Genomic DNA, 26,974 nt, shown 5'->3' with positions numbered 1-26,974 from the left:
TTGTTGGAAAAATGACTTGTGTCATGCACAAAGTAGAGTCCTAACCGACTTGCCAAAACTATAGTTTGTTAACAAGAAATTTGTGGAGTGGTTGAAAAACAAGTTTTAATGACTCCAACCTAAGTGTATGTAAACTTTGACTTCAACTGTATATAAGGACAACTATAATCTCTAACTTTCAACGTCCTAAACATCACTCTTATTCCTCTCTTCCACATTCACACTCCCTCTCTCACTTTCTAGTCTCTCTCTACTGCAGTGTTAGTAAACTCGTACCCTACGAGGTCCGGAGGCTGCTGGTTTTCTGTTCTACCTGAAATGAATTTACCCCATCCGGTGTCCCAGGTCTAAATCAGTCCCTTAGAGGGGAACAATGAAAAAAACCAGTGGAACTGACTTCAAGGTCCAGAGTTGAGTTTGATGGCTATACGGTCTCTGGTGGGATGTTGACTGTTATATCCTGTGACTGCATGTATTATCCTCCTTACTGCATTCTAGTCATACAATCTTAATTTGATAAGGTTGTCGATTATAAACAAAACATACAGAATCACCCCAAACCTCCATCTCTCCAGTTCTGAAAAGATACCCTTCTTCTTTGACTGGCAGGTGGAACATATTGGAGAAGTGTTTTTGTTGTTTTGTTCGAAGCAGCGACAGAGAGACAGAGACAGAGACAGACAGAGACAGAGACAGAGACAGAGACAGAGACAAGACAGAGACAGAGACAGAGACAGAGACAAGAGACCAGAGACAGAGACAGAGACAGAGACAGAGACAGAGACAGACAGACAGACAGACAGACAGACAGACAGACAGACAGACAGACAGACAGACTATAGGGACAGGCTGGGGCCAAAGGGTATGGCATCATTGAAGGGGTTGATTGCCAGGTCTAAGATGGATGGGTGAAGGTTGCCCCCCAGTGGAGAGTAGAGTAAGTTGGGTCTTCTAAAAGGTCTGTTCAGGAATCAATGTGTTGAACGGATAGTCCCACAATGTGGTGCTGATTCCAAAACCTGCAGAGGGAAACCAATTTATGCCATCAGTGAGAGGACAGAGTCAGAAATACTTTTGCACACATACAGGAATCCAGGTATAATATTTATGAGAACCATACACAAAGCTGAACTACAGGCAATTACAGAGACATATGAACAGTCTGAGGTAATATAATCAGTGCTTGACTTGGGCAGGAGCTCAGCAGAGATGAGTACCAGCACCTCAAAATGTTCTACTGCTTGAGATCCTGCTCCTGTTCTAGAATATTAGCTCAAAAGTACCAGCACCTATTTCAGTCCAAGACAAGCACTGAATATAATACTTGATCTTGTTCATCCCCCATCCTCTTTATCAGAAGTCACTGTAAAAACAGAATTATGGTGATACAAAGAGCTATTCAAATCAAATTGTATTGGTCACATACACATTTTTAGCAGTTGATATTGCGGGTGTAGAAAAATGCTTGTGTTACTAGCTCCAACAGTGAACTAGTATCTAACAAGCAATGCCGGAGTGGCATTCACTACAATACAGTAGAATAACATACAGTATATACATATGAGATGAGTAAAGCAGTATGTAAACATTGTTAAAGTGGCCAGTGATTCCATGTCTATGTATACAGGGCAGCAGCCTCTAAGGTGCAAGGTTGAGTAACTGGGTGGGAACCAGTAAGTGATGGCTATTTAACTGTCTGATGGCCTTGAGATAAAAGCAATTTTTCAGTCTCCCAGTCCCAGCTTTGATCCACCTGTACTGTCGCCTTCTGGATAGCGTCGCCTTCTGGATAGCGGGGTGAACAGGCCGTAGCTCAGGTGGTTTATGTCCTTGATGATATTTTTGGCCTTCCTGTGACATTGGGTGCTGTAGGTGTCCTGGAGGGCAGGCAGTGTGCCACCGGTGATGCGTTGGGCAGACCGCACCACCCTCTYGAGAGCCCTGCGGTTGCGGGCAGTGCAGTTTCCGTACCAGGCGGTGATACAGCCCGACAGGATGCTCGCAATTGTGCATCTGTAAATGTTTGTGGGGGTTTTGGGGACAAGCCAAATTTCATCAGCCTCTTGAGGTTGAAGAGGCTCTGTTGCACCTTCTTCACCACACTGTGTGGGTGGACCTTTTCAGTTTGTCAGTGATGTGTACGCCAAGGAACTTGCAGCTTTCCACCTTCTCCACCGCATCCCTGTCGATGTGGAGAGGGGCATGCTCCCTCTGCTGTCWCCTGAAGTCCACGATCCATTCTTTATTTTGTTGATGTTGAGGGAGAGGTTATTTTCCTGGACACCTCCGCCAGCGCCCTCACCTCCTCCCTGTAGGCCGTCTCGTCATTGTTGGTAATCAGGCCTACTACTGTTGTGTCGTCTGCAAACTTGATGATTGAGTTGGAGGCGCGCCTCAGTCATGGGTGAACAGGGAGTACAGGAGGTGGCTGAGCACACACCCTTGTGGGGCCCCTGTGTTGAGGATCAGCAAATTGGAGATGTTGTTTCCTACCTTCACCACCTGGAGGCGGCCCGTCAGGAAGTCAAGGACCCAGTTGCACAGGGCGGGATTCAGACCCAGGGCCCCAAGCTGAGCTAATGATGAGCTTGGAGGGTACAACCGTGTTGAAGGCTGAGCTATAGTCAATGAACAGCATTRTTACATAGGTATTCCTCTTGTCCAGATGGGATAGGGCAGTGTGCAGTGCGATGGAGATTGCATCGTCTGTGGATCTATTGGGGCGGTAAGCAAATTGAAGTGGGTCTAGGGTGTCAGGTAAGGTAGAGGGCATATGATCCTTAACTAGCCTCTCAAAGCACTTCATGATGACAGAAGAGAGTGCTATGGGGAAATAGTAATTTAGTTCAGTTACCTTTGCTTTTTTGGGTACAGGAACAATGGTGGACATTTTGAAGCAAGTGGGGACAGCAGACTGGGATAGGGAGAGATTGAATATGTCCGTAAACACTCCATTCAGCTGGTCAGTGCATGCTCTYASGATGCGGCTAGGGATGCCGTCTGGGCCGGCAGCCTTGCGAGCGTTAACACGCTTAAATGTCTTACTCACGTCAGCCACGGAGAAGGAGAGCCCACAGTCCATGGGAGCGGGCCGCGCCGGTGGCACTGTGTTCTCCTCAAAGCGGGCGAAGTAGGTGTTTAGCTTGTCCGGGAGCAAGACATCGTTGTCCGCGACGTGGCTAGTTTTCCCTTTGTAATCCATGATTGTCTGTAGACCCTGCCACATACGTCTCGCGTCTGAGCTGTTGAATTGTGACTTCACTTTGTCTCTGTACTGATGTTTTGTTTTGCCTGTTTGACTGCCTTATGAGGGAATAACTACACTGTTTGTATTCAACCATATTCCCAGTCACCTTGCCATGCTTAAATGCGGTGGGTCGCGCTTTCAGTTTTGCGCGAATGCTGGAATTTATCCGTGGTTTCTGGTTTGGGAAGGTTTTAATAGTCACAGTGGGAATAACATCCCCTACACACTTCCTGATGAACTCAGTCACCGTGTCCACGTCAATGTTATTCTCAGAGGCTACCTGGAACATCTCCCAGTCCATTTGATTAAAACAACCTTGAAGCATGGATTCAGATTGGTCAGACCAGCGTTGAATAGACCTTAGCATGGGTACTTCCTGTTTGAGTCGGACTTTCTCTATGTTATTACAATCACACCATCTGTAGTTAATCATGAAACATACACCACCGCCCTTCTTCCTGGAGAGTTCTTCATTCCTGTCTGTGTGATGTACTGAGAACCCAGCTGGCTGTATGGCTGGGGACAGTATATCCCAAGAGAGCCATGATTCCGTGAAACAGAGTATATTACAGTCCCTGATGTCTCTCTGGAAGGAGATCCTCAACCTGAGCTCATCTACTTTATTGTCCAGAGACTGAAGATTAGCGAGTAATATACTCAGAAGCAGTGGATGGTGTACACGCCTCCTGAGTTGGACAAGAAGTCTATTCCGAACAACTCTTCTCCGCCGGCGGCGTCTTAAAGCAGCCTCTGGGTTAAGTTCAATTGCCCTAGGGGTACGAACAAAGGATTCAATTCGGGAAAGTCGTATTCCTGAACGTAATGCTGGTGCATTACCATCGCTCTGATATCTTTCTGGCTGTATGTAATAACACAAAAAACATTCTGGGTGAATAATGTAAGAAATAACACACCAAAAAAATACTGCAAAGTTGCTTATGAGCTAGAAGCAGAGCTGTCATGTCTGTCGGCGCCATCTTACTGGTCCTCCTCACCTGCTCTTTGGTGTTCAAAGTGGTGCTTGACGTGGTATGCCTTGAGGCTGTACAGGTAGGAGTTTTTCTGGGGGGAGCCGTAGTGAAGGTAGTAATGGATCATGTCGTACACCACGTACCCAAACAGCCCCCCCACAAACAAGGACACCCCTAAGGCCTCAGGGAAGGCCTTGGTCAGCAGCAGGTAGAAGCTGCCTATCACCACTGAGGCCAGGCAAGGAGGAAAGACTAGGCGGGAGCCATCGTAGGGAGACTGGAGGGGAGAAAGCACCATGGTGTTAGTATAGGAGCACAGACTTTGAGTAGTTACTGCACACTTTTGTTTTATCATTCTAGCATATGGCTTGGCCTAGATTTGGAACAAAAAGTATATCCTTCTGCAGTTTCCCAAGTTTCTGAATTTCAAATGAATCATAAACAAAAAGAGGCATAAAAAACACCTAAGTACTTATCAGTTAAAAAAAGACGATACATTTTAAACGTTAGTTCCAGAGTATTGTTCACCCTCTTCTGTATATGTCCGTATCTCACCTTATGATGCTGTCCGTGCAGCAGGAAGTGAATGGTGATGAGGTAATAGTTGTGGGCGGGCGGGCGCATGTGAAAGACGAAGCGATGGATGCAATATTCGATGAAGGTCCATATGACCATGCCCATCACAAAGATGAGGGGAAAGCTGTACTTGTGCACCAGGAAGGAATAGTCTGCAGAGGGAGGGGGTGGGACAGATTTAAACAGGAATCACATTCCTACTAGACTGTACATGGGAACAAGCATGAGTTTGCTGGACAGATTAATTAACAAATAATGTGGCCGGAATCAACTACTTCTACTACTTCTTATTTCTAATGTTTTTTTATTTGATATTGAATACTGCACTGTTGGATAGGGCTTGCATGTTAAGCATTTTACTGTACTTGTGCAAAATGTAACAATTTTGTTTTTAAATACTGTAGTCTACTATTTGAAAGTATTTTCAAATACTTATTTGCAAATACATTATTTAAAATAGCAAATGCATGGGTGTATTTAAGTATTTGTATAAATACTGTGTATTTSAGTATTTTCAAATACATGCCAATACCTTACATGTGTATTTCCAAATATTGAAAACTACTTACGTTTTCAAATAAAAACAAATATCCAAGTACTTACTTCCAAATACTTACTACCCTAAATAGTATTTTAACCCAGGTCTGATGATTGTGTCTTTGTTACCTGTGCTGGCGAATAGTCTGGTTGTCTCCTGAGCCAAGGTGGTGTAGCAGTACCAGCTGAGATAGAACACCAGTGGCATCCACACAGCAGGGACCATGTACCTACACGCAGACAATCATATGGACTTATCAAACAGCAGTTTCTGAGGTAACATGCAAGTGTTAGGGCGGCAGGTAACAAGGTAACAAGGTAGCAAGGGCGGCAGGTAGCCTAGCGGTTAAGCTTGTTGGGCCAGTAACCAAAAGGTCGCTGGTTCGAATCCCCTAGCTGACTAAGTGAAAAATCTGCAGATGTGACCTTGAGCACTCAACCCTAATTGCTCCTGCAAGTCGCTCTGAATAAGAGTGTCTGCTAAATTATGTAAGTGCTTTTCTACATTGTATGGGCTGGTTTTCCTGACAGCGATTAAGCCTAGTCTTTGCTTAAAGGGAACGTTTGGGACTTTCCCAGAGTTTAAAGAGGCTCAATTGAAAAAGCCTTTAAGTCCAGGACTTAATCTGTGTCTGGGATACATGTACATATCATCTCTCTGACCAGGATGTCTTGGTGCTGGCCTCCATGAACTCGTTCCCAAACAGGCGAATGGGCCGATCCACAGGCTGGTGCACCCAGGTCTCGTATTTCTCTCCCAGGTTGCCCACCTGCCAGGCCAGGGGCTTCRGCCAGTCCACCAGGTCCTGCAGGCATAGCAGGGGAGACACAGCTCAGGTTACAACACTGTACATACAGTAGCTTAAGCCTTACAGCACACAACAGTTCAATACAAGATGTCTATAGAGTGTCATAACCTCATCAGTACTGCTTCTGCCTAAAACCTTCAATTGTCAAAGGACATACTGTTCTTGTAGAATCTAGATAAATGGAAATTGGACTCTAAAACGTATTTCAGTCATAGATTTATGCGATAGTGTGATCAATCGGTCTGGGCCCTTCTGTAGGTGTTGTAATTGTCCAGCAGGTGGCGGTAGAGAGACATATGGCCAGAGAAAGGAGTTGTTATCCCAATTTCTGTTAAGGATCTGCAGATTGTATCTCTGTCCATACCTTTTACTAAACGTCTCCTTTACCATGACCTTAGATCAAGACTAGGCAGACAGATTGGCTTGTTCTCAGAGTCATGTCTCTTATACATTATCATAGATTATAGGGTGGGTACTATATTAACTAGACCACAGAGCCATGCATGGAATAGCTTTTTGCTATACAGTAGTTGACAATATTGGATGAATTGAGGCAAACAGAAAGCTAAAATCATTCATTGAGGACATCGATTGTCTTGGAGAGGAGGTTAAAAGTGGAGAATGGTTCTCAAAACATACCTGAAACCACAAAAGATAACAATGAGTGACAAGTGTCATTGTATTCAGGACACAAATTCCCTCCACTGTGTAAGTATGTAGGGCTGAATGAGCCAGGAGACAAGCTGCACTAGGTACAGTGCCTTCAGAAAGTATTCACACCCTTTGACTTTTTCCACGTTTTTGTGTTACATACGGAATTTAAAATGTATTCATTTGAAATTTTGTGTCACTGGCCTACACAAAATACCCCATAATGTCAAAGTGGAATTATGTTTATAGACATTTTTACAAATTAATAAAGAGTGAAAAGCTGAAATGTCTTGGTTCAATAAGTATTCATAAAGTTGCATTAACTCACTCTGTGTGCAATAATAGTGTTTAAAAAAATGTTTATGACTACCTACCCCACACATACAATTATCTGCAAGGTTCCTCAGTCCAGCAGTGAATTTCAAACACAGATTCAACCACAAAGATCAAGGAGGTTTTCTAATGCTACACAAAGAAGTTCACTTATTGTTAAAAAGGTTTAAAAAAGTAGATATTAAATATCCCTTTGAGCATGATGCAYWTAATAGTTATAATTTGGATGGTGTATCAATACATCCAGTCACTACAAATATACAGGTGTCCTTCCTAACTCAGTTAACGGAGAGGAAGGAAACCGCTCAGGATTTTCACCATGAGGCCAATGTTGACTTTAAAACAGTTACGGAGTTTAATGGCTGTGATAGGAGAAATCTGAGGATGGATCAACAACATTGTAGTTACTCCACAATACTAACCTAAATGATAGAGTGAAAAGAAGGAAGTCTGTACAGAATAAAAATATTCCAAAATATGCATCCAGTTTGCAATAAGGAAAAATGTGGCAAAGAAACTAACTTTATGTCCTGAACACAAAGTGTTATGTTTGGGGCAAATCAAARACATCACCGAGTACCACTCTTCATATTTTCAAGCATGGTGGTGGCTGCATCATGTTATGGGTATGTTTGTCATCAGCAAGGACTATGGAGTTTTTTAGCATAAAAATAAATGGAATAGAGCTAAGCACAGGCAAAATCCTAGAGGAAAAGCTAGTTCAGTCTGCTTTCCAACAGACACTGGAAGACAAATTCACCTTTCAGCAGGACAATAACCTAAAACACAAGGCCAAATATACACTGGAGTTGCTTACCAAGACGACATTGAATGTTCCTGAGTGGCCTAGTTAGATTTTCAATCAAAAATGTATGGCAAGAAATGTCTGTCTAGCAATGATCAACAACCTACTTGACAAAGCTTAAAAAAGTGTAAAAATAATAATGAGCAAATATTGGGCATAGCTATGTTTGCAAAGCTCTTAGAGACTTACCCAGAAAGGCGATTCTAACATGTATTGAACCCAGGGGAGTGAATAKCTATGTAAATAAGATATGCCTGTATTTAAATGTTCTATAAATGTACAAACATTGATAAAAACATGGCTTTCACTTTGTCATTATGGGGGAGAAAAAAATATTTTATCCATTTTGAATTCAGGCTGTAACACAACAAAATGTAGAATAAGTCAAGGGGGATGAATACTTTCTGAAGGCACTGCATGTGATAATCAATGTCAAGCGTTATGCCATCACCCAATGTATCACAATGACAAACACACACAGAGCTGGCCCTCACACACACACACAGGTGGCCCCATGTTGCAAAGCAAAGGTGACTGGCTGCTATCCACTAGTCAATCCCAAAAGATTCCTAAAGCCTGAGGAAGACTGCCCCTGTTCTGTCATTGAAAACATAGCAATATCCCCCCTGAGATATGGCACCTTTACACTAGTACATCACTCTGTGCATACCGTTCACTGTCTATCTCTACTTAACACGGATAAACCTGCCACATAGCCTATCTACTATAGACTGGCAGAACTGCCCACGAAACCACTCCCACACTGTCTCCAATGATTAGCTGTGAAAATTGGTGACCACACATTTTTTAGCAAAGCTGGGTGAATGACCGTAAAAGTGGTCACCTCTCGATCTTTCCCCCCTGTCTCTTTCTCGATCCATCTTCTCCCTCTGTGTCAATGCAGGAGTGTACTGTAGCTCACAGGCCTCAGTCAGAGGAGCGCTGAACTCAAGGGCCTTGGACCAGACACAGGTAGAAAACTCTGCCTACCTGCAGCAATGACAGCTCCTACAGAACAGAGACGCTGCCACAATGTTGGGCCAATGACAGTCTCAAATACAGTACGGCTCTGGCATCTGAGCTCTACTTTGACTTGTAGTTAAACCCCAGAACATCCCCTGATTAGATCAACAGGCTGGCTGCCTGGTCTGATGCAGTGGTTGGGTTTTAATGCTTAGAAAGATCTAGATGATGTCCCTTAGCCTGATCTATCTTAGTCTTTATTCTTCCAGGTTTCTTTCTGATTCTCTCTCTCCCACTCTCTTTCTCTGGTTTTGTTTTTCTCTCACCGTGTCCAGGTTGACTTGACTGCATTTGCTAATGGGTGAAGGCTCCTCATCCACTGTGTGCTCCTGAGTCTTCTTCCTCTCCCTCGCCGTCTGTGGAACAACAGGAGACAATGCAAGGGATTGTGAGCTCCAAATCAAATTGCAAACATCGGCAGGATATCCATTAAGGCAACCTATTCACAATATAATGTTACCATGGGGATATAATGTGGTTAAGATTTGTCTGTGGCTAATTATGGCAGGTTATTTGTTTCTGCACATCCTCATGCCTATACTCCAGATTATTAAATGACACTATAGTATCAGTGTTGCCAACTACAAGTATCAGTGTTAGATGGTTGACACCAAAACACACTCAGTCTACACTCATTGTTATCAGCATTCACTCAGAGTCACGGCACATTCTACCATGTATTGACTGTATGAGTTAAGAGTTTCAGAGCATAGATCTGCCTTCACACTTTTCTCTTTATTATGGGCAGTGCGTAACAAGGACACAATCCTGATTATATCATAGGCCTACTGCACAGTCTCTTTGCTTCATATGGTTGTTAAGGCGCACTTATGCAGGCCCCCAGTGTCCGCTTTGGAAAGTACAATCACGAGCTCTGCTGGTTGGCTACTGCTTAGCAACCTGGTGCCAAAAGCCCTGGTCTGCCCTAGACAGCCAATGTATATTACAATCACCAGAATGGCCAAACAAAACTTTTTAGCCGGACGTTTTGGGCTCTAAAATTTGTTTATTACAATCGAGTTCGATCACCGCAGTGATTTGCTACAAATCGAGATATTGAATTAAATAGTGATCCATTCTGACAGCTACATTTGTCGTCACACAGGACCACGTGCTGACACGTGGTGTCATCATGGGCCGGCAGGCTACTAGGAGGAGGCTCCCAGTTGACTCTCTCCATAGACATTAAAAACCAGACTCTCTCAGGCAGGATGAAAACGAATACGTCGCCCATGAACGTTTGATAGTTACGGCCACTTTCACCATGACCCTTAGCAATTTTTTGGTGCCTTAGAGCAGTGGTTCCCAAACTGTGGGGCGCACCCCCTGGGGGGGACCGAGGGGTCACTCTTCAAAGTTGTAATAATTAAATGCACAAAGTGCAATTTCAAAATTGATAAGTGCACCATTAGTTCCTCTTGTCATGTTAGAAATGGCTCTCTAAGGCATGCAATGACTAACTTGTCAGAGGTGTCCAGTTCAACAAGCCCATTTATTTATTTTTTATTTAACTAGGCAAGTCAGTTAAGAACAAATACTTATTTACAATGCTGGCCTACCCCGGCCAAACCCGGACGACGTTGGGCCAATTGTGCGCTGCTCCATGGGACTCCCAATCACGGCCGGATGTGATACAGCCTGGATTCGAACCAAGGACTGTAGTGACACCTCTTGCACTGAGATGCAGTGCCTTAGACCGCTGTGCCACTCGGGAGCCATGTCAGTTAAGGTTTTTTTATTTAAGTTTTTTTAGGGGGATGTTCCACTCAGTTTTAAAAAGGTTTGTAAACCCCTGCCTTAGAGTACCACAGTATGAGTCATAATACCCATAAAACCTGGAGGTCAAACAGGGGAATGATTCCAATCATTTTCCCACCATAAATTCTTCCCAAACGGGGATTTTGGAAACAACCCTGGCGTGACATTTTGATCACCGTGTCAATCTCTCTAGGACAAGGTGACTTTTATCAATACAGCCAACTGTATTTACCCCCCAAAAGTAAATGCTAATTAGCTGCTAATGTGAAGAACATAAAGAACTACAAATGCCAAGAGGATCTGGAAGAGACTGCCGAATCCAGGCAAAGGTAGAATCTCTGGATTAACTATCTAATGTTAGCTAAATGTAGTAATTAATAAATAAGCTAAAAAAATAAATAAAAATGGACAATTCCGTGAACTGTCTTGRGCAAGTTTTAAATTGACACAATACCTGTTAGCAAAGGTACTACTGTATCAACTAGAGATTGTGCAGGGGCTTGCAGTCATTTCTAGTTTTGAATGTCTACTTTGACGCTAATTCACATTTTCGAATCTGAGAGTAAATAGAAGTGAATATATTGATAAAAGTCACCTTGTCCGAGAGAGATTTACATGGTTATCAAAACGTCACACCAGGGTAAGCCTACACGAAACACAGACCTTGTTTTAAGTGCTTGTAAAATCCCCTATGGGAAAAATGAATGGTGGAAAAACGTTTGGAACCATTTCCCTGTTTGACCACTAGATATTATAACGCCTCCACTGTGGAGCTCTAATCAGCCCCATTCAGCGATATGGCACACTTCAAATTAAAATACTCCGGCTTCATGCAGCATTTTCCATAGGAATATGTAGATGACGTCAGCGCTATCATTATCTACTGGTTTCAATGTCCATACTTTTATGTTTATGGGCACATTACATGACTGTGCGGGTTGGTACTCAGGACCAGGAAATCTCCTCAAAGTGGAACACTATTAGCTGATCATCTATATTCTAGGTTGTCCTAAAAACTAAGTGGGTGAAAATTACAGAGAGGTGAGGGATAACTAGATCCTTGGATAGCCAGGCTGTCAAGCTTGGTGATATGTGACATGAGGAGTTTGTACAATTAATACAACCAGGCAGTGAGGCATGCCTCAGCTTGATACACAATGGCATGTGTTTAAAAGTGTTGACTATTTAAAACAAAGCAACAAAGTACAGTATATGCAACAACTGAACACGCCATAATTTACTATTCAACAATTACTTTTGAATTCTTCATTCATTCTTGTAAAATGGCAGGTGAATATGCCAATATGAACCCCATGCTCATTTCTGAAGGTACATTACATACAGTAGCTCAAGTTACGAGTGTGTTACGAGATGTTTTCACTTACCCTCTAATAAATATAATACATTTTATAGTCAATTTTATTTAAGAACAGGTAGGCAATGGAGATCAGCAAGGATGGGGGTGATATGGGCAGACTTATTTGTTTGTGTCAGAATCCTTGCGGCACTGTTTTGGATGTAGTTTATGAATAGAATTTTCAGGCAGGCCCCCCAAGTACTGCATTCCCATAATCAATTCTGGAGAAAATTAATGCATGGATTAGCTTTTCACCGATGTGGTGAGAGAGGGACTTAGGCGGGAGATGTCATTCTTTCACCTGAAAAACGTTTTCAGACATGATCAATGTGGCAATTAAAAAGGAGACCGCAGGGTCAAATTTCACCTTCAAATGAAGGGGATGACGTGGCCATCTATGACAGGGCGGATGCTGCAGGAGTTGGTGATCTGCTGGGGGGTGCCTCCGTCTCGCTGCTATTGAGTTGGGGAAAGTTGATCTGCATCCAAGATTTGACCTCTTCCAGACAATGTTGACAGAGCAGATGCTGTGTCAGGCTTTGTTTTAATGTACACCTGTCGTCTGCTTAGCAGTGGAATTGGGACACTGTCAGACTACAATCTGGCCAAGCGGAAGCATGTAGAGCAGGAAGAGGATAGGACCTAACATAGAGCCTCAAAGCTGGTTAGCACTGAGGTGTGACTGAACTGTAGTTGCCACTAGGTCCACACTCTGTGGTGGTAATGCACCTTAAAGTTGGTTGCCAATTGACATATAAAGTCCACAGAAGAAGACGAAGAATACTACTGAAGGAGGAGTGGTTACTAGAAACTATTAGTTTCCCCTTTTATCTGTGGATTAAATGTCGGAGTAGAGAACATACTATTGCATGTGACTCAAAATTCTACAAAGATCCAGAAAAAAGGACCTTGTGCATTTCAGTTAAAATAACCCAATATTTATATCCCAGGACAAATTTGCTAGCAACAGCAAGCTAAATGTCCATGAAAGTTTCATGTGTCTCAACCTGTCCCCAAATTAATATAGTTGGTTCAGAGTTTGTTTTAATATTTCAAACAGACTCCTGGAATAGGGATGTGTCAAGGGACTTAATGTTTCTGAATTTAATAGTGTGCTTGGTACGGAGCTGGATTGCAGGGGTACGCAGACATTTTCATGACCCTATGGTCAGATACACCCATCTCATGTACATCCAGGTCTGAGGCCGGGACTTCTCCAGTGATGAGGTCTAGTGTATGCTCACGATTGTGTGTGGAGATGTTGACATGCTGTACCAGATTGAGATAGTCAAGCATGTTCAGGAAGTCAGTAGCAGAGGAACATTTTGATGAATCAATGTGAATGTTGAAATCACCTAGGACAGTGGATCCCAAACTGTTTATAGTCCCGTACCCCTTCAAAACATTCAACCTCCAGCTGCATCTAGCACCAAGGTTAGCGCACTCTCAAAATGTTGTTTTTTGCCATCATTGTAAGTCTGCCACACACACACACTATACGATTCATTCTTAGGTTTAATAAATGTATGCGAGTTTGTCACAACCCAGCTCGTTGAAAATTGTTAATAGCTCACCACAGGTTAATGAGAGGGTGTGCTTGAAAGGATGCACATAACTCTGCAATGTTGTGTTGTATTGGAGAGAGTCTCAGTCTTTTCCCACACACAGTCTGTGCCTGTATTTAGTTTTCATGCTAGTGAGGGCCGAGAATCCACTCTCACATAGGTACATCTTTGCAAAGGGCATCAGTTTCTTAACAGCGCGATTTGCCAAAGTAGGATACTCTGAGCGCAGCTCAATCCAGAAATCTGGCAGTGGCTTCTGCTTAAATTCAATTTTTACAGAACCGCTTGTTGCAATTTCGATGAGGCTCTCTTGTTCAGATATCTGTAAGTGGACTGGAGGCAGGACATGAAAGGGATAACGAATCCAGTTTGTGCCATCCGTTTCGGGAAAGTATCTGTAATTGCTCACCCAACTCACTCAGGTGCTTCGCTATGTCACATTTGACATTGTGTGCAAATGAACTCAAGCTTACGGACAACAACAAAAAATCGTACAGTGATTGAAAGACCTGTGTGTTGTCCTTGTTAATGCAGACAGAGAACAGCTACAACTTCTTATCATAGCCTCAATTTTGTCCCCACATTGAATATAGTTACGGAGTCCCTGTAATCCTAGATTCAGATCATTCAGGCGGGAAAAAACATCACCCAGATAGGCCAGTCGAGTGAGAAACTCGTCATCATGCAAGCGGTCAGACAAGTGAAAATTATGGTCAGTAAAGGAAACTTTAAGCTCGTCTCTCAATTTWAAAAAAACGTGTCAATACTTTGCCGCTTGATAACCAGCGGACTTCTGTATGTTGTAAAAGTGTTACATGGTCGCTGCCCATATCATTGCATAGTGCAGAAAATACGAGAGTTCAGGGGCCTTGCTTTAACAAAGTTAACCATTTTCACGGTAGTGTCCAAAACGCCTTTCAAACTGTCAGGCATTCCCTTGGCAGCAAGAGCCTCTCAGTGGATGCTGCAGTGTACCCAAGTGGCGTCGGGAGAAACTGTTTGCACGAGCGTTACCACTCCACTATGTCTTCCTGTCATGGCTTTTGCGCCATCAGTACAGATACCAACATGAGCAGCAGCAACGTTTTGCTACATAAGGACCGTTAGTGGAATTCCCGCAAGAGAGTAACAGTTAACGTAATTGAATGTTAATTATTTGACTAGGCTACCTGTATTTGACACTGTTATTTATATTTATAAACACTAGATGGTTTCATTTTATTTTTGGCAGTGAAATGAGGCTACTCAGGCGAGAAAAAACCCTGACCCAAATGTAAAGCCCCGTTGGAAAATATAAATGGACTGTTTGAAAATGTGAAGGAAAAAAATTATAAAAAATAAAAAAATGTAATTTTAAATGTGAATCACATTTTTACTTGGCGTACCCCCAACGGCATTGCACTTACCCTTGGGGGTACGCGTACCCCAGTTTGAGAATACCTGACCTGGGATAACAACATTGGAGAGGGTAGGACACAGAGAGGTGATCAGCTCAGAAAACTCTGTAGTAAAAGAGACTGTTTAAGGGGAGTGATACATGAGTACCACAGTGAGATAACTGGGTGACCTCATTTTAAAACCCATGCACTCAAATGATAAGCCAGCAGGGACATACAACATTTTCAGGTCAAAACAGTTTTTGTTGGAAACAGCAAGACCACCACCCCTGCCATGGGAAAGGGCCTGTTTCCTTGAGTAGGTAGAAATTACAATTTAGCCACAGGTCAATGTAACTGATATACTTGTACTAGTAGAGACTTGTTTATTAGAGACTGCGCATTAAACAGTGCCAGTGTTAAAGGGGCCTGAGTGAGAGGCGGTACATACTTTAACTGGCCACAGAGAGTCAGAATCTGCACTGCATAGAGGAGGAAGAGGGGGAAACATACAGTTCTGTGTGGACTCTTTTGGCTGATGAATGGAATTCCTACTGCCTCGCCATCCTCGATGTTTTAGCTTTTTCCGTAGGATTCCAAGATGATTCCAAGTTGAGATCCATACTCAGGTTTTGATTAATCCTCTTGAAACTATGAAGGAATCCTCCTGAGTAAAAGTTGCGAGTGTCCCCCATTTCTGTACTTCATTGTCCTTTCTAGTGCTCCAGGAGATAATAGGTGAAACACTTCAATGCAGGTATTCAAAAGAAAACAGCTAGCTCCACTTTGTTGATGGCAGGACAGTCCAATTTCAACTTTGAAGTTCAAAATTACTAGATTAAAACAATCAGTACTTGATTAGCTACTCAAAAACAAAAGTTATTCAAGAAAAATGCACATAAAAAAAAAACACTTAAAACAACACATTTAAAATTAAATAGCAGAGCAAATCAGCCTAGGCTGCCATAAGGGCACCATGGCAACCAAACTGTTGTCTAAACCCTCCTATCACAGAGTTGATCTGTTGTTTTATGAACACCTGTAACGATGTACGCTGAGAGACGGGTAGCAAGTTCAGGGATTGAATACATTTAATAAATAAATGAACAAAACAAGAAACACAAACACTGACATGAAACAATAACGTATGGGGAAGGAACCAAAGGGAGTGACATATGTAGGGAAGGTAATCAGGAAAGTGATGAGTCCAGGTGAGTCTGACGACATGCAGGTGCGCGTAACGATGGTGATAGGTGTGCACCATAATGAGCAGCCTGGTGACCTAGAGGCCGGAGAGGGAGCACACGTGACAGTACCCCCTTCCAGCCGCAGGACACCAACCAAAATGACAATCCCGGGGATCAGGAGCGCACCGGTCACCTCTGCTGAGGTGTGAGAAACCTGTCAGTCCGGCTGAGATGTGGGAGCATGGCAACCTAGAGCACCGGAGAGAGATACGTGACAGTACCCCCTCCCCGGCACGTTCGGATCCAGCCGCAGGACGCCAACCAAAGGGAACAATCCCGGGGATCAGGAGCGGACCGGTCACCCCTGCTGATGCGCGGGAACTTGTCACCGGCTGGGGCGTGGGAACCTGACAGACCGGCTGAGGCAGGGGAGCCTTGTTGTTTACATTAAAACATTTTTATTAAATTGGTTTTAATCCAAACTAAAATGTTGTTGCTAAGGATTCCACGACGCAGTTAGCCTTTATGGCTGGGACTGCAAGTTTGTGTTCCTTTTTTTTRCCGTGGATTGCTCGAGTGCTAGGTGGCTGTACCAGACACCTGTCATGGGAAAGACTCATTGTTATCTTTTCGTAAAACAACTGGTTGCAGTAAAGAGCCAATCTGGATACTAAGGAGATCCTGAGGGGAATCGACGAGTACCAACAGCTTTACGCTATGGAGGAACAACATACATGGCTAAAGGTCAATCAGATTTGTGAACACAATCCCTAGCTGTGTATTACCACTTTCCATGTTGTCGGTTGTCTGTAGCTTGTGAGGTGTGGAAACACTGTTGCTTTTATGGATTTTGTCTTGTTGCTCTTTGTCCTATGTTGCTATGTCTGCATGCTATGTCTTGCTTGTCCTATGTTGCTCTGCGTGTGCTCACGGCTCATTGATTGTCTGTATTGTAATTGTTTTTAATAACCTGCCCAGGGATTGCGGTTGAAAATTAGCCGGCTGGCTAAAACCGGCATTTTTACTGAAACGTTGATTAATGTGCACTGTCCCTGTAAAAATTTAATAAACTCAATACTCCTTCATGGAAAGAGCCGACCACCTCACAAAATAACTTTAACCCGACAAAAAAAAGAAAAACAGATTAATCTACAGACACGGACGATTTACTTACCATTGAGGTAGAGGCTAGTGCTCTGGCTGGAATCCATGCAACACTGGAAAAGTTTTGTGAGGAGGTAGCAGGGCTGAGGGGGAGTTTGGAGTTCAGCCAGAGTGAAATTCTCACGCTCCAAAGAGAAAACAAGACACTCACAGCCAAGGTAAAAATCCACGATTCCAACATGGATTGTCTACTCAGGGAAAACAGGGTGATGAAGGAGTCGCTACTAGACATACAAAGTCGTAGCATGCGTGAAAATCTCATTTTTTCTGGGATTCCTGAGGACGCATCCAATAATCCAGAGGGCGCGATCAGAGAATTCATGCAATCCGCCTTGAAACTTCCTATAGAGACTGTAAACAAGGTGGCTTTCCACCAACTACACAGACTTGGAGCGACAAGATCTAGGATCCCTGACCGATCATCGCAAAATTTGAATACTACCAACAAAAGGAGCTGATCAAAAGCAGAGGAAGGGAGCTTAAAGGGACCAAATTCGGTCTCAATGACAAATTTCCAAGGGAGATAAACGAACGTCGTAAGAGACTGTATCCGGTACAAAGACAACAAAAGGAAGGATGGTAGGCGTGCCTTTATCAATGTGGACAAACTCTTTATAGATGGACAGCTATTCCGAGACAGCTCCATAACACCGTGGCTGTACTAAATTCTACAGCGACTTCAGGTTACGAAAAAAAAGAAGGTATGGGAACTGTAACATTATCTGAACATTATGAAGTGGATATGAACACACACATACTCAATTACATGCTTGCTTACACATACATACACACACACACATCTGATCTCGCTCTCCTCTCTCTTTTCTATTCTCTTCTCTCCCTCTATTATCGAGAACTGTTTTATAATTTAACGTGTTTATTGTTTGTCTACAAYTTTATATATGTTTACAACAAGCAAGGGGAAGATATCAGAATAGGGGCATTGGGGAATAATAACATATTGTACGGAATACATTTGTACTGTAGTGAATCCGTCTCTAGAGTACTGCAAGGTCTCTTTCATGATCATGTGAAACGTCAATTGCTATGGAAATGCTGGGATGTTTTTTTCAATTATGTTAAAGGTAATTATGATGCAACTATGATGGTGATACGAGATGGATTACAATTATCATCATGAATATCAAGGCTATATGCACTACATGTTACACACAGACACACAACCATGCAAATTGGCAGAGTTATTTGGACATCACAGATTATAGTCTTACTCTTATACAGACATCGTACACACTCTCACTATATCACATCCAATATCATAACACATCAACCTACTCAGATTTGCTACACACATAATATCTTGTCTCAGTTTTCTAACATCTGTAGCATTGGCTCACAGGCAAACAGGCAAGGGAATAAAACAAATATTGCTAGAACCTATTTCTTTAATTCTAAATATCAGACATTTGAAAGCTCCAGTTTTGACCTTCATAATACCTCTGATGGCAGTAACTTTACAAGCACTAATCAGAGACCTGGCAGTGTGGTGCCAGGACAACAACAACCTCTCCCTCAACGCCAGTAAGGCAAAAGGAGCTGATCGTGGACTACAGGAAACAAAGTGTCGAGCCCGCCCCCATTCACATTGAAGATACTACAGTATAGCCATGTTATTTTTCTACTCCATATACATACATACATACATACATACATACATACATGTTATTTTATTCGTTATTCACTGTGCCAATATTTCAATGTTTTCTTATCTTTAACTCTGCATTGTTGTAAAAGGTCCCGTAAGTAAGCATTTCACTGTTAGTCTACACGTTGTCTACGAAGCATGAGACAAATACAATTTGATTTGACACTTGCAACATGCTGTGTGTGTCATCGCTTGAGGCGACACACCAGCAAAACACATTATTTTGACTCAGTCTACTACACTGAATAGGGGTGTGCCTGTGTATACTCTTACAATGTGAATTATGACACAATGTGTGGAATGCAAGGAATATTGACAAAGACCACATGGTGTATTTAATTATTGCTAGAGTTTGCAAACACTGTATTATACACTTTTCAAACCCCTGGTCACAATTTAGGTTAACGAAATACATACTCAAAGGTCATGTACCACTGATCACTATTGTTAGTTGGTGTACAACTCCTTACATAGCACATAACCACACCTTCCTGTATTCACAAAAGGTAACAAAGTGTAGGCATTGGACAGTAATGAACAAATGAGGCCTAGTTTTGCATTGCCAGACTTCAAACCATATTCTCGTTCAAGAATTAGATGTGCAACCTTTTCTGGTGACCAAACCCATACTACTGTTCTACCTCCATCGCTACTTCTACAGTAGGGGTCTGGGAGTTGTAAGGGTATGTGGTTTATTGTCTTTTGTTGCAGCGGGCTGCCTGGTGTGGAGGCATACAGGCTGGGAGAACTGAACAGTTACATTTTATTCATTTAACCAGACAACAGAGCTTCTTCAATCCCAGCCATTAGCCCTACACAGAGAGTAGAGGGCTATCAGACGCTAATAAGGCTCTCAGTGTGTCCTCCATCTAAATAGGCTGGAGAGGAGAATTAAGGAATGAGTGACCAAAAACAAAGGGGATGGACAGAGGAGACACTAGCACAGGCTGGTATCATCAGAACAGGGACAGCAGTGTGTTGGTGGGGCCACAGTGTGTTGGTGGGCCCTGGGTGGATGGGCGTGGGAGAGGAAGGGGGGCACGGTTTTGGGAGGGGAATGCATCGGGGGATACTGACGTCACAGACAGGCAACATGAACAGCTACCCACCCAGCTGGCCAGAGTCACAGCAAGATCATGTGGAGTCTGCAGTTTCCATTCTTTACAGCAGCTAAAGTCAAAGACTTGACTTACAAACCATACTGAAAAAGTCCAAGACAAAACAGGGAACCACTGCCGCTCATATAAGGGCTTTGTACTAGACTAGAAGTAGGCCTACACACACATACAGTTGAAGTCGGAAGTTTACATACACTTAGGTTGGAGTCATTAAAACTAATTTTTCAACCACTCCACAAATGTCTTGTTAACAAACTATGGTTCTGGCAAGTCGGTTTGGACATCTACTTTGTGCATGACACAAGTAAGTTTTCCAACAACTGTTTACAGACAGATTATTTCACTGTATCACAATTCCAGTAGGTCAGAAGTTTACATACACTAAATTGCCTGTGCCTTTAAACAGCTTGGAAAATTCCAGAAAATTATGTTATGGCTTTAAAAACTTCTGATAGGCTAATTGACATCATTTGAGTCATTTGAGTCAAACCTGTGGATGTATTTCAAGGCCTACCTTCAACCTCAGTGCGTCTTTGCTTGACATCATGGGAAAATCAAAAGAAAATCAGCCAAGACCTCCACAAGTCTGGTTTATCCTTGGGAGCAATTTCCAAATGCCTGAAGATACCACGTTCATCAGTACAAACAATAGTACGCAAGTATAAACACCATGGGACCATGCAGCCGTCATACCGCTCAGGAAGGAGACGCGTTCTGTCTCCTAGAGATGAACGTACTTTGGTGTGAAAAGTGCAAATCAATCCCAGAACAACAGCAATGGACCTTGCGAATATGCTGGAGGAAACAGGTACAAAAGTATCTATATTCACAGAAAAACGAGTCCTATATCGACACAACCTGAAAGGCCGCTCAGCAAGGAAGAAGCCACTGCTCCAAAACCACCATAAAAAAGCCAGCCTACGGTTTGCAACTGCACATGGGGACAAAGACCGTACTTTTTGGAGAAATGMCCTCTGGTCTGGTGAAACAAAAATAGAACTGTTTGGCCATAATGACCATCGTTATGTTTGGAGGAAAAGGGGGGATGCTTGCAAGCCGAAGAACGTGAAGCACAGGGGTGGCAGCATCATGTTGTGGGGGTGCTTTGCTGCAGGAGGGACTGGTGCACTTCACAAAATAGATGGCATCATAAGGGAGGAAAATTATGTGGATATACTGAAGCAACATCTCAAGACATCGGTCAGGAAGTTAAAGCTTGGTCGCCAATGGGTCTTCCAAATGGACAATGACCAAAAGCATACTTCCAAAGTTGTGGCAAAATGGCTTAAAGACAACAAAGTCAAGGTACTGGAGTGGCCATCACAAAGCCCTGACCTCAATCCTATAGAACATTTGTGGGCAAAACTGAAAAAGCGTGTGCGAGCAAGGAGGCCTACAAACCTGACTCAGTTACACCAGCTCTGTCAAGAGGAATGGGCCAAAATTCACCCAACTTATTGTGGGAAGCTTGTGGAAGGCTACCTGAAACGTTTGACCCAAGTTAAACAATTTAAAGGCAATGCTACCAAATACTAATTGAGTGTATGTAAACTTCTGACCCACTGGGAATGTTATGAAAGAAATAAAAGCTGAAATAAATAATTCTCTCTGCTATTATTCTGACATTTCACATTCTTAAAATAAAGTGGTGATCCTAACTGACCTAAAACAGGTACTTTTTACTAGGATTAAATGTCAGGAATTGTGAAAAAACTGAGTTTAAATGTATTTGGCTAAGGTGTATGTAAACTTCCAACTTCAACTGTAGCAAACCCACCACATAACAGGCTAGTGCCACTCGTATCCAGAGAGCAGTTCTGATAATGAGTGGGATGAGTAACTGGCAAAAAAAGAGTAATCAGGACTAGGGTTGCACATTTTGGGGAATATTCAGGAGGTGGAAACTTTCCGTGGGAATTAATGGGACTATATGGGAATTAACGGGAAAATATGCAAATTAATATTATACCATTTAAATGTAGATGTTTTTTTTTACATTGGATATATTTACCATATCATATGGAGACAGAAACATAAACCTTTCTTATAAGTAGACATCATTTCAAATTATTAAATAAAAAAACAATTTAGTTACGAATTGAACATTAATTAAATGAGTTGACTCTRCACATGGGATGATTTCACTGAACAACAAAAGAAAGGCAATATTGAATGATCCATCGCATCTCCCAAAAACATTTTCAACATACATCTGTAAAATGATAGTATAGAAACTACAGCTTTGGTTGTCTTCCTCTCAGGCTTCCATGTCTTCTCCCTGGACCTCCTCAATGTCCACCTCTTGAAAATCAGACTCTGTGGCCTCATCTTCACTGTCATTTTCCAACCTTGTTGAGGATGGCTCCTTGTCAGGCTCATAAAGACTCAAATTTGCCCGGATGGCTACCAATTTTTCAACCCTTGTATTGGTCAGCCTGTTGCGTGCTTTGGTGTGTGTGTTCCCAAACAAGGACCAGTGGCGCTCTGAGGCGGCTGATGTTGGTGGGACTTGGAGGATGATGAAGGCAACAGGGGAAAGAGCCTCAGATCCACAAAGTCCCTTCCACCAGGTGGCTGATGAGATATTTTGGCACGACTGCCATATTACATCTCCATCCCAAAGCCCTTGCTTGGAAGTGTACTTCGCCAGACTGCCAAGAACCTTGCCCTCATCCAGGCCAAGGGGGCGAGAAACGGTAGTGATGACACCATAGGTCTTGTTGATCTCTGCACCAGACAGGATGTTCTTGCCAGCATACTTGGGGTCCAACATGAAAGCTGTGGCGTGTATGAGCTTCAGGCAGAAGTCTTCACGCTTTTTGATGCATTTCAGAACTGCAGTTTCCTCTGCTTGGAGCAACAGTGAAGTGGGCAATGCAGTATAGATGTCTTCTCTTACATCTGCAAGCAGAGTCTGAACATCAGACAGGATGACATTTGAATCCTTAATCCATGCAATGGCTACTGCTATAGGTTTCAGGCTGCTTACCACTCCCTCCCAAAATACATCATCCAGGAGGATCTTCTTGATGGGGSTGTCCATATCAGCAGACTGATATGGCCATTTCTTGGAGAGACTCCTTCCCCTCCAGGAGACTGTCAAACATGATGACAACACCAACCCAATGTGTGTTGCTGGGCAGCTTCAATGTGGTGGTCTTATTTTTCTCACTTTGCTTGGTGAGGTAGATTGCTGCTATAACTTGATGACGCTTCACATACCTAACACTTTCCTTGGCTTTCTTGTAGAGTGTATCCATTGTTTTCAGTGAAACGATGTCCTTGAGGAGCAGATTCAATGCATGAGCTGCACAGCCAATGGGTGTAATGTGAGGGTAGGACTCCTCCACTTTAGACCAAGCAGCCTTCATGTTCGCAGCATTGTCTGTCACCAGTACAAATACCTTCTGTGGTCCAAGGTCATTGATGACCATCTTCAGCTCATCTGCAATATAGAGACTGGTGTGTCTGTTGTCCCTGCTCTTGTAGAATACTGGTTGAGGGGCGGAGATGATGTAGTTAATTATTCCTTGCCCACAAACATTCGACCACCAATCAGAGATGATTGCAACAGTCTGCTTTCTCTATGATTTGCTTGACCTTCACTTTAACTCTGTTGAACTCTGCATCCAGCAAATTAGTAGATAAAGCATGTATGGTTGGGGGGGTGTATGCTGGGCGAAGAACATTCAGAAATCTCTTCCAATACACATTGCCTGTGAGCATCAGAGGTGAACCAGTTGCATACACAGATCGAGCAATCAGCATTTCTCTATGTTCCTCCATTGAGTCAAAAAAACTTCTGATTCCAGGAGGACCATGAGCTGTTGCTATCAATAAGGTGTCTGCTTCATCATTTTCACCTCTAATAGAAGTAGAGGAACTTTTGTCAGAGGTTGCTTGTTGTGAGCGCTGAGGGAACTTTATGCACTTGGCCAGATGATTCTGCATCTTTGTTGCATTCTTCACATATGATGTGGCACGGTATTTGCAAATGTACACAGCTTTTCCTTCTACATTAGCTGCAGTGAAATGTCTCCACACATCAGATAGTGTAGATGACATTTTCCTGTAAAGATTAGAAAATTTGTAAAAACAAAAATAATACAATTCCATGTACAGATAAATATTTAAGCAGTTAGATTAAAACAACTCCTTTGTAAGATAAATGTTTTAAAATGAAACATGTATGGAAACAGGTGAATTAACACTCAGTTAGCAGTCTCAAGCAAGCTAAAACCCACATGGTATCAAAAACTAACTTGCAGAAATTGTTAACAAGTTAGAATTGATTTAAAAACCACACTTTGCTGTAGGCTACTATTTAACAACAAAAAAATATGTCATAAAATATATTCACCCCACCCAGTATTGTAATTAAAACTTACCAGAAAGCATGTAGTCCTTGGCTCAGACAGTGTAGTAGTGTGGGCTCAATAGCATCTCAGTGTGCAAGATCTTGAAAATCAGCTGTACGTGTGATGGAAGAATGCACTGTGCATGCAGAGGGTTGCAATTCCATTGAATTGGGGATAGTTTAACCAAAATATGTCACAAGACCTAGAATTGCCTTGTGTATCCCACAAATAAGCTTCACTGTTATAAGCTAACTTTGATGAATTTAAGCAAAATTCCCCAAAGACCCGGGCTTAACTTCCCATGGAAGTTGCAACCCAAATCAGGACACAATCTCAACTATCACACGAACAGACTAACATTTATGCTAAGTCCAGGCTGTTGTGAAAGATTATGGATGGATAGCTTGTTATATAAAGGAGCAATGAGAGAAAGCAGGGAGTTTCTTTTGAACCGTATCGAGCAGATTATTCAAGTGTTTGCCAACAGTGGCTGGGTTGGGCTGTTTAGTCATTTCCAATGTGGATACAGGTTCAAAGTTCACACTATTGGAGTCCTTGAGCTGAGCAGTTTGTTAACAAGAGGAGACAAGACACATTCAGTATTACTCAAATACATGTGTACTCGAAAAATATCATAAACATCTACCTCAAGATATTAATCACATCTAAGCATATCTGAGGAGCAATGAGGGCCCAGTCAAAGCCTCTATTAAGCATATCATTATATCACATTAAAAAAGGTGTCCCCCAGACTACATCAATCGTTCCATCCCTGGTCACTGCGACAAGGTCATGTGACTCATCTTGGTTAATTGTTAACCCTCACTATTATATATGTGCCAGGGTAAACAGTCAGACTGCTACATAGTTGAGAGAGATAAGCCACACACAGCCTTAATTGAGTGTTAACTAAAACATTATACATCTCATTCAGTGGAGGCTCCTTAGAGGTGGTCCATCCTACTCAAGGAATTTCAGAATTGTTTTAATAATCATTTTTAGATGAAACTATGCTAAATATATTCGTCACCAAATTACTGATTAATTAAAACATACTGATTTGCAATGAAGGTCTAGAGCACTCTCTAGGGTAGCACCATGGTGTAGCCGGAGGAAAGCTATTTTCCGACCTCCTCTGGGTACATTGACTTCAATACAAAACCTAGGAGGCTCATGGTTCTCAACCCCTTCCATAGGRTTACACAGTAATTATGATGACTTCCGGAAGATGTCGTCCAACCTATCTGAGCTCTTGCAGCAAGAATTGACATGTCCATGCAATCAAAGGATCAGCGAATGAATCTAGTACTGAAAGCATAAGCTACAGCTAACTGGCACTGGAGTGCTTAAACTGTGGTCATTAGTTGACTCAAAAAGAGAAAGAAAGAATAGTTGAACAGTTCAATTAATTTCTTTAAAAATATTTATTTTTCATTTTATTTTTTTCTTCTTAGTTTACCTTTCACTTACTTAGCTAGCTAATGCAGCTAATTTAGCTTAAACAACAACCTGACTCAAACAGAGAGGATGCTATTTATGTTAGTTAGCTAGCTAAGGCTATCCAACACCGCAACTCTTCCAACTCAAGGTAAGCTTTCGGTTTTATTAATTTATTGCCACCAGGGCCCGTCGGTGTAACTGCTAGCTATACACTGTACTGCATGATTGTACACATGGATTGGTTTGTGGGTTTACTAACACGTTAGTTCTAGTAGCTATGTTGACTATGACGTTAGCTAATATGGTGACAATGATTTAGGTTGTGTAGCGGTTAGCAGTGATGGTATGAACGTTTGGCTTGGAGTTTTTTCCCCGCCTGTTCACAAACAGCTGTTGTGTGGTGCACTGAAGTCCACAAGTAAAAGGGAAAAGGTGAGAGGAGGAGAGTGTGTTGATGTCAGAAGGAATTAGACAACGAACAAAGTGACGATGCTGTATGTGCCTGCTATGAAAGTCAACTGTGTGTGAAGGTGATCAGGAGTGTATTCATTCAGCCGATTCTGTTGCAAAATGAGAATCGTAATGAAACGGGATGGACCAACCTGAATTTGTCCAATGGAAACTCTAGATTTAGTTGTAAAACAGAACATTTTGCACCTGTTTGGATTAATGATTACACCCCAGATCAGCTAGATGCAAGCAAGAGTTTACAAGGCGGTATTGAATGTCTCACTGTCTGTCACCTTGATTACTCCAATTTGTCTCTCAACCTGTGCACCGACGTTATAAACTTTAATTTCTAGGCTAGGTTGTAAAATGGCACCAACCGCCACTGACCTCATTGTCAGATAAGTCTCATTCACATCAGTTGAAATGGCTCTGTTGAAATGTGTATGAGCAGGCTCTCTCTCGCTTTCTCAACCCTGAGCCTATTGGGTATGAAACTACCACCTTGTCACGTCTCAGCTGCAAGTTGCAGCAAGTGGGTAACGAAGTAATGAAGGTTGACTTAATTACTCAATTAAGGTAACTT

The 26,974-nt window shown here is 42.5% G+C and overlaps 1 protein-coding gene across 1 annotated transcript in view; it reads right to left on the bottom strand.

Annotated features, from left to right (window-relative positions):
* Positions 1-736: 736 nt before the first annotated feature.
* Positions 737-26,974, bottom strand: part of LOC111952150 (fatty acid 2-hydroxylase) — a 37,695-nt gene continuing 11,457 nt past the window's right edge. The window contains exons 2-7 of the mRNA XM_023970679.2: positions 9,219-9,308; positions 5,995-6,137; positions 5,461-5,561; positions 4,774-4,946; positions 4,243-4,495; positions 737-1,019 (exon numbers count right to left, since the gene is read on the bottom strand). Of these exons, the coding sequence (XP_023826447.1) occupies positions 952-1,019; positions 4,243-4,495; positions 4,774-4,946; positions 5,461-5,561; positions 5,995-6,137; positions 9,219-9,308 (828 nt within the window). The 3' untranslated portion in view covers positions 737-951. The remainder of the gene's footprint in view (positions 1,020-4,242; positions 4,496-4,773; positions 4,947-5,460; positions 5,562-5,994; positions 6,138-9,218; positions 9,309-26,974) is intronic.

Source organism: Salvelinus sp. IW2-2015, linkage group LG26 (assembly GCF_002910315.2).
Source record: "Salvelinus sp. IW2-2015 linkage group LG26, ASM291031v2, whole genome shotgun sequence".
NCBI lineage: Eukaryota > Metazoa > Chordata > Actinopteri > Salmoniformes > Salmonidae > Salvelinus > Salvelinus sp. IW2-2015.
Note: the sequence above shows the minus strand (reverse complement) of the source record. Positions and strands in the feature narration are given on the sequence as shown.